Source organism: Plectropomus leopardus, unplaced genomic scaffold, assembly GCF_008729295.1.
Source record: "Plectropomus leopardus isolate mb unplaced genomic scaffold, YSFRI_Pleo_2.0 unplaced_scaffold4105, whole genome shotgun sequence".
NCBI lineage: Eukaryota > Metazoa > Chordata > Actinopteri > Perciformes > Serranidae > Plectropomus > Plectropomus leopardus.
The window spans coordinates 1-9,097 of NW_024644959.1; the positions used below are offsets into that span (position 1 = coordinate 1).

General features: G+C 47.4%; 1 protein-coding gene across 1 annotated transcript; it reads right to left on the reverse strand.

Annotated features, from left to right (window-relative positions):
- Positions 1 to 766: 766 nt before the first annotated feature.
- On the reverse strand, positions 767 to 9,097 carry LOC121939111 (platelet-derived growth factor receptor beta-like; the record flags this gene model as incomplete). The annotated part of the gene is made up of 19 exons (XM_042482236.1): positions 9,058 to 9,097; positions 8,458 to 8,549; positions 7,635 to 7,703; positions 7,465 to 7,559; positions 6,871 to 7,066; positions 6,537 to 6,797; positions 5,580 to 5,710; positions 5,402 to 5,483; positions 5,255 to 5,329; positions 4,935 to 5,118; positions 4,718 to 4,833; positions 4,505 to 4,616; positions 3,949 to 4,051; positions 3,719 to 3,827; positions 3,153 to 3,247; positions 2,935 to 3,067; positions 1,870 to 1,974; positions 1,654 to 1,758; positions 767 to 871 (listed from the first exon to the last, which is right to left on the reverse strand). Coding segments are annotated over exons 3-19 (2,065 nt in total), but the record flags the coding sequence as incomplete, so codon positions are not given.

The window sequence follows — 9,097 nt, forward strand, 5'->3', positions numbered from 1 at the left end:
ACAAACACAAACACAAACACAAACAAACACAAACACAAACAAACAGACAAACACAAACAGAAACAAAAACACAAACACAAACAAACACAAACAAAAACACAAACAAACACAAACAAACACAAACACAAACACAAACAAACACAAACACAAACACAAACACAAACACAAACACAAACACAAACAAACACACGCCTCGTTCCTAAAGGAAGTCTCGTACCTGACATGTTAGTAACTGATACCAACCAGCTACGTCTCAGCGCTGTATGAGGACCTCTGCCTTTCTAAGTGATCGTGTCCACCAGCTTTCTATGTCCTGTGTCAGTCTGCGTTTGGTCTCGTCTCTGTCTGGCCGACCCGAGCGCTCGTTGTACTTGTCTTCATTTGTAATTTGTCGTCATCATAGTTCGTCTTTGTATTCATATTCGTTATATTGCGCTCATATCCGTTATAATTCGAATCATAATTGTATACTTTTTCTTTTGCTCGTCTTAAACGTTTCCTGAATGAAGCATCAACCAGTGTCTCCGTCCATCACAGAAAATCACCCTATCACACCATCAGCACAGACAGACAGAGACACCGTCAACACAGACAGACAGACAGACACCATCAACACTGAGACACAGACACTGTCAACACAGACAGACAGAGACACCATCAACACAGACAGACAGAGACACCATCAACACAGAGAGACAGAGACACCATCAACACTGACACACAGGTGTGTGTGTGTGTGTGTGTGTGTGTGTGTGTGTGTGTGTTGACCTCTTGGTGTGTGTGTCTGTCTGTAAGAAGGTGTGTTTGTTCCTCTGTAGGTAGTTCACTAGGTCTCCATAACAACAGAACTCAGTGATCAGATAGACAGGACCTGGAGACAGACAGAGAGACAGACAGACAGACGGTCATCATTGTGCAGGGGTTACATTAATAACCTCCTGGGACGCTGCGTCCTCACATGAGGACATCAGGTTTTAGTTTTGCTGCAGCTCAAACTCCATCCTGCTGAACTCAGACCCGATGTCCTTGTGTCCCCTGGAATCACTGAGAACCTGTCCTAACCCGGAGACATCACCACCCGGGTCAAAGATGGACAGAAAAGAGACCATGGAGCAGCTTCTGTCCCCAGACTGGGAAACATACAAGTCCTCAACCTTCAACTCCAGAGATGGAGCAGGATTTGAGACGAATCTGAGTCTATGTTAAAATGACCAAAAAATCTACCTCAAACCTTGGTGAATTCAGGATTAATTTAGTTCAGGATTAGTGCTGGATTAGTTTGGGATTAGTTCAGGATTATTTTAGGATTAGTTCAGGATTACTTCAGGGTTACATTGGGATTTTCAGGATGAGATTTGGATTAGTTAGGATTAAGGTGGAATTAATTCAGGATTTCATCAGGATTAATTTAGGATTAGCGTGGGATTAGTTCAGGGGTAGTTTGGGATTACTTCAGGATTAGTTGAGTATTAGTTGAGGATTATTTTGGGATTATCTGAGGATTGGTTGATGATTAGTTTGGGATAAACCTGGTATTAGTTGAGGATTAGTTCAGGATTAGTTTGGGATTAATTGAGAATTAATTGAGGATTAGTTGAGGATTAGTTGAGGATTGGTTGAGGATTACTTTATGATTAGTTTAGGGTAGCCCACCTCCTCTCGTGCACGCTCCCAGTAGGTTGACGACGTTCAGGTGAGGACCGAGATGAACCAAAACCTTCAACTCCGACATCAGTGATTGAACTGCACCACTGCTGGCTACACACACACACACACACACACACACACACACACACACACACTCACACAGGTTTGATTTCGGGACTGAAATTTTTAAAAAAATCAATAATCAGTCAGACTGATACTGACGTTTGACCATCTTCACGGCAGCTTTAGTTGAAGAATGAGAGTGAAAAAGACTAGAGATGGTTGCCTCGACAACACGACCGAACACACCTGAACCCAACACCTGACCTGGAGACACACAGACAGACAGAGAGACAAGGAGACAGACAGATAGACAGACAGTGAGACTCGTCACATGTTGCCTCTGCGTCAGTATCCTTCTGCGTCTGCATGTTACGCTCTAAATATCCTTCTGCGTCTGCTGCTGACGTTCCAGGATGCTGCTACCGTGACGTCAACATGAGCACACGGTGTGATGCACGCGGCCATGTTCAGGCAACAACAGCACGTGGCGACCAGCGCTGGAACGTCAACAAACACACGTTGGTTAGGACTGGAGGAAGGAGGCACATGGTAAGGTGGAGAAATAAAACATCACATTTAGACGGGAATAAAACACCAGACTGAAGGTCTGCCCTGTAGGGACCATTGTGTTTCTGATATCATGTCATTTCCAGCAGCGTTTCTACTGGTGCATCATGTGGATGTGAAAGGTGCCTTTTGACGACAGGATCATACACTAATACCACTAATGCTGAAGTGGTGGTATTTGAAAAGTTCAGAATAAGAACAGGCTGAACAGACAGACAGACTAAAGTTAGGATGAATTTCAGATTAAGGTAGGTTAAGATTAGCATTAGTTTAGGATTAAGGTCACATTAGTTGGCACATTAGCCGTCCATCTTCCTGGTTCCATAGTGCATCATTGTCTCAGGGTCACTCGTACCTGGTGTGGTCTCAGAGTATTACCCACCACCATGTTGTGTCAGAGTCCAGGATCATGGTCATGGTCAGGGTCAGGATCACAGGACCGTGGTCATGCTGCGTCTCAGAGCGTTTTCTCTGGGGTCATGGTGAGTCTCAGTGTTACCCAGCAGTATGTTTTTTCTGGTCATGGTCATGGTCAGAGTCACAGGGTCATGGTCAGGGTCATGTTGAGTCTCAGAGTGTTACCCTGCACTATGTTTTCTTTGGTCATGGTCATGGTCATGGCCATGGTCCGGGTCATGGTGAGTGTAAGAGTGTTACCCAGCACTATGTTTTCTCGTGGGACCTCCCAGGTGGGGCTGTAGGGCAGGTGGGCTGGGTCCAGGTAGGTGTACTGCTGCCCATCAGGACTCACGGACTCGATGACCTTCCAACGGACTTCATAACGAGGTTTCTGACAGACAGGAAGGACTCAGGTCACAAAAATAAAAGTCTCTACTGAAGGACTGACTGAACCTGAAGGTCGCCACGGGACTGACTTTTCTCCAGAGGACGATGAGGATGACGAGGAAGACCACGGCAAGGACCACCAGAACCAGAACCACCACCAAGACCGTGACCTGGGAAAGGAGAGCTGGAGACAGACAGACAGACAGTGAGAGACAGAGAGAGACAGAAAGAGTGAGACAGAGAGAGACAGACAGAGTGAGACAGAGAGACAGAGTTATTATGGCAGGCCAGTGGGTTTGAAGGGCACATCTTCTCTAAAAATCACCACATATTTTAAAAGAAAAAAAAGACAAGAGTCTTCAAGAGTTTCATTAAAAAAAAGAATTTTGAAAGAAAAAAAAGCTAAAACGTTCTGAAGAAAAAAAATCTCCATTTTAGAAAATAAAATAAATTCCAAAACTTGCCAAAACAAACGGCAAACTTTTTAAGGTGAACACGCCTTAAAAACTGCGAGCCATCAGTTTGGAAGGCTGTAAAACTAAAACAAGATCCGTTTACAGCTGTACGTCCCCCTACTAAAGACAAAATATACAACATCAGTCCCTCCAGACAGACGGACAGAGAGACAGGCAGACAATTGTCCTGCAGTACCTACAGTTGGACAGGACTCTCATGTCTATAGCTCGGCGTCCTGCAGAGTTTTGGGCTTCACAACGAACAGCTGACAGCGAGCTGAGGCTCTGTAGAGTCAGCACACTGCGCACCTGCATAGGTGAGAGACACACACACACACACACACACACACACACACACACACACAAGGCTGTCAATCATCCTCATACCATCTGATGATTATCTGATCACTCTGATGATGTCACTGGTTACCTGGGTGACGCCTCTCTCCTTCACCTCAGTGATGGTCTCCTGCAGAGCCACGCCCTCCAAGGCTGCTGATAGGCTCCTCCACCCACCTGTCACATTACTGCACCTGGACGAGACAAACACAGTGAGCATGGCAACATGCCAAACACACCGTGACTCCTCTGTGCATGCTGAGGTCTGTCATGGAAACACACAAGGCTCCATACTGGGACCACTTCTATTCACTTTACATCTGCTGCTCTGAGGCGACGCTGAGAAAACGCAGATACGTCTATTGATCACAGCAGGAGAAACCGATCAGTTAACCCTTAGAAATCTGCAGGGACATCAGTTTTATTGTACTATGGTCAGATGCCTTTAACACAAATTTAAACCTTTGAGACCGGAAAAAAAAGGTAAATACTCTCACGAAACACGGCAGAAGGAAATGAGCAAACTGCAAGAAATCAGTAACACATGACCAGAGAACAGAAAAAGATGTCCAAAAGAGAAGAAATATTCGAAAATTATCTATAGAAACTATAGTTATCTGTGTGTGTGTGTGTGTGTGTGTGTCTACCTGTGTGACCTGTGACAGGTGTACCAGCTGACAGATGGGGATGGAGCTCCCTCGCTGACACACAGCATCGTCTTACTGTCCGCCTCGGACAGAGACGTGATCCGGGGGGGCGCTGCGCACACACACACACACACACACACACACACAGGTAAACACACACAGGTAAACACAGGTGAGCAGCTCATCCATCAGTCCTCCGTCTGTCCCTCTGACCTTTGACCTCCAGGTTGAAGACGACCTCTTGGATGTCGTCGTCGTTGGAAACGGTTGCGGTGTAACTTCCTGTCTGATCCATCTGGACTCGAATCAGCGTCAGCGTGCTCAGATACCTGCCAATCAATCAATCAATCAATCAATCAATCAATCAATCAATCAATCAATCAATCAATCAATCAGCAGCTGACCGCAGAGCTGTGAGTTTCTGATCTACCTGCTTTCTGTCAGGTGTGTGGTGGAGACAGAGCTTGTATCAGTGGCGAGGGTCTTGTTGTCTTTGGTCCAGAGGACAGCAGCGGCGGGGTGGGCGTCCACCTCCACAGTGAACTCCACTGTGTGGTGGAGGACAGAGGACACGTTTGTCTCACCTGACTGCCACAGGTAGACGTACCCCCGATCTGAGGAGACAGAGACACACCTTGACCTGTCCACCTGTCCTTCTGTCCTCCCGTCAACCTGTTTTCCTGTCCACCAGTCCATGTGTCCTCCTGTTTGTCTGTGTATGTCAGTGTGTGTTTGTGGGTGTGTACTCACCGAGGACGGTCACAGAGACGTTTTTCATCACTGTTCTTTCCTGCATCGTCTCCTGCACCACACACACATACACACCTGCAAGAAAGACACACAGGTTACCATGGTAACTGATACCTGTCCCCCCGTGCCGTCAGGACTCTCCGTTACCTGAGTCTGCCACGGTCGCCGCAGAGATGTTGACGAAGGAGCGGATCCGATTGGGTAGGAAGTCGGTCAGAGGCTCGACCTCCTAAAGCAGCACCACAGAAGAAGAACTTGAGACATCACACCACCATAGATGGACAGAGAGACAGAGACACAGACAGGTGGAGACAGAAACAGGTACCTGTCTGCGGGGAAAGTCCCAGGAGAAGAAAACCATCTCAGTATCTCTGACGGTACAGTTCACAGTGAGGACCTCACCCTGCTTCAGGACACTGCTGGACACCGTCATGTCCACCTCCATCACCTTAGGGACTGAGAGACAGACAGGTGAGACAGACAGGTGGAGACACCATGATGACGGAGCAGAAACTTTAGCTGCACTTTGACCAAAGACAGCGAAAGTTTGAGGGACGGCGTACAGAAGTCGTCCAGGTGATTGACGGCTGCAGCTGCTGAGTTTTCAGAGCCAGCGGAGAACAGAAAGAAGGAGACAGCTAGTCTAAAGCAGGCTCATGAAGACAAACGTCCCCCTGTGACCCGGAGGACAATCCAGCTTTCTCCTGTGGACTCCTGAGAACACTGAGTCCAACAGTCCCAGACCAGATGAATCTGCATACATGAAACATCTCCATAATCAGTCACTGATAAAAGTGTCCCTTGAGCCAGTTTCTTCCCAGCACGAAAAGAGAAACAGAATCTGTTTCTAAAACCGAAACCTTCACCATCAGAGGGGTTCAGTTTTTTACTTAAAGTAACATCTGATGGACATCACCAGCTTCGACCCTGAAAAGCATAATTTTGGTTCAAGCAGAATTAATTCTGAACTCACGGAGACTCTGAACCAGGTTAACATCAGCCTGCAGCTCCTGAATCTGTCCCACTAAAGACGGGATTGAACTAAACAGCACTGTGTCATCTGCATAAAAATGACTTTTTGTTTTTACATCATTGAAACCCAAATTATTGACATAAATTGTCAATAATTTGAAAAAAAAAAAAAAAAAAAAGGACCCAACACGGACCCTTGAGTGACACCAGAGTGCAGAATATTCACTGTAGACCTGGACGCTTCATATTCTTTAGCTGCTTTTAAACCACTGAGCACATTAATCCCCTACCCTGACCCTGATGAACTCACCTACGATGCTGAAGACATAGTACACCTGGGACTCTGTCTCCTCGTCTTCACAGGTGGCCGAGCACACGTATGATGTGTCGTTAAGGCGTCCCGTGAAGCCGCGGCCTGGCTCGTATGTCGTCCCAGCAACCGGCGTCCTGCCGGGACGTTGGTACAGCGTGACGTTGAGCCGCGGGTCAGACACCACACAAGGGATGGTGTCTTCCTCCGACTCCTTCATCACCACACCTGGACCCAGTGGGACGAACCATTCCTCCGGACCTGAGGAGGGACAGACAGGATCAAGAGACCAGGTCTCACAGGGAGAAAGGACACGTGGTGGAAGTCACATCACCTTGACCAGGTATGAAGATGTCGACCTCTCTGCTCTGAAAGGACGATGCCTCCTCACAGGTGTACCTCCCAGAATTCCTCCAGGTGGCGTTGATGAGCTGCAGGACGCTGCTGGACCCCTGATTCTCCACGACAACCCCGTCCACCTGAGAGTCCAGAGGTAACCGCCATGTCACCTGACTCCACCCAGAACACACCTGCAGAGACAGACAGGCACCTGAGCACACCTGGAGAGACAGACAGGTACCTATAGAGACATACAGGTGCCTGCAGAGACACACAGGTGTCTGCAGAGACACACAGGTGCCTGCAGAGACAGACAGGTACCTATAGAGACATACAGGTGCCTGCAGAGACAAACAGGTGCCTGCAGAGACATACAGGTGCCTGCAGAGACAGACAGGTACCTATAGAGACATACAGGTACCTATAGAGACATACAGTTGCCTGCAGAGACACACAGGTGCCTGTAGAGACAGACAGTTGCCTGCAGAGACACACAGGTGCCTGTAGAGACAGACAGGTACCTGCAGAGACATACAGGTGCCTGCAGAGACACACAGGTGCCTGTAGAGACAGACAGGTGTGTACTGACCACAGTGTAGTTGTCATTTGAGTTGAGCAGAATTTCAGAGGACGACGGCAGCAGCTCCAGAGACAAAACCCCATCAGGACAAACCAGGAGGACACCTGCACACAGACAGACAGGAAGTGAGACAGACAGGAAATGAGACAGACAGACAGACAGTCCAATATGTTACCTACCAAACAGGAAGTGCAGCACATTCAGACTTCCTGTCCGTCCTCTGGTCGATGCCATCATGGCTGCTGATCCTGACCACCAACAACAAGGAGACACGTCAAATTAAAAGTCCAAACATGATGTTTAAATGGAGAGACTAAAGGTGACTGTCGGATGTTTGTCGGCTGTTGTTCGGATGTTTGTCGGCTGTTGTTCGGATGTTTGTCGGCTATTGTTCAGATGTTTGGTGACTCTGGTTAAATTTAAAGGTTTCAAAGATCCTAACCTTTATTTAACTGACATTTGTTGACAGTTTCTGCTGCAGAGAAGGCTTTTTCTGACATCCTGTCTGTTTGACAGGCAGAGCATGATGGGAAATGTAGTGTTTTTGGACAAGTTGAGGCTTTTATTATGAAATCTGTCTCAATGAAAGAGAAACAGTCTGTTAAAACATTCAGAGCGCCAAACGTTCGACCAGACCGCCACACATTCCTCTGAGAGAGAGTGTGTGTTACTGTGTGTGTGTGTCTGTGTGTGTGTTTTCACGGGAGGATTTGGGGTTTTCTGAATCCAGTCGACCAATCCCAACGTGTCCCTGGGGATTTTGGCCAATCAGAGGTCTCAGTGAGCGTGTGTGTGCCTGAGGAATGTTGGTCGACCACCGAAGAAGAAAATAAACAGGGAGGTATTTCCTGTGGGCAGCAGCAAGCGAGACGACGTTTTCAGCCAATCACAGTGCGGCAGCTTAGCGCCTGTTAAATCTGCCCCGATTTCAGTCCTGCAGGCACGCAGTGATGTCACTGATGATGTGTGTGTGTGTGTGTGCGCGCGCGCGTGCGTGCTCACCTGTCCGTCACTGCTCCATGTTGAAGGTTGTGTCCTGTGTCCTGATTGGTTGAGATCAGATGATTGACAGCTGTCAGTGTGACCTCGGTGACCTTCAGAGACACAAACATCAGGACTCTAAAGAGTCTGAACCAAAGACGTTTAATTTGTCCACTTTAGAGTCTCTTCAGCTCGTTAATTCAAATGAAAGAAATGATGTGAAGATGAGCCGGAGGATTATTACGTTCAAATGTCTTAGAAACTCTTAACTTTTAAAAAATTATTAAATTTAAAAATGATGTCAAACCACTTTGGTGGTCTCAGGTCCCTGATGGTCTCAGGTCCCTGGTGGTCTCAGGTCGATGGTGGTCTCAGTCTGCAGTTCTAATCTGATCCTCCAATAAACAAACACATGCGTCTCCATTAGTGACGAGTTAAACGTCACCCGCAGTAACCTGAATGTCTCTGTGAGAGTCTGGGGACAGTATAATGTCCCCGGTGTCCTCTCTGTGTCCTCTCTACGTTCTCTCTGTGTCCAGAGTGTCCAGAAGACGTGGAGTCAACAGAATCAGAATCAGAGCGAGTTAAAGAAAGGTAGAAGAAGAAAAGATGAAAACAAACCTGAAACCTTCTGATGACGATGATGAAGCTCTTCTCCTTC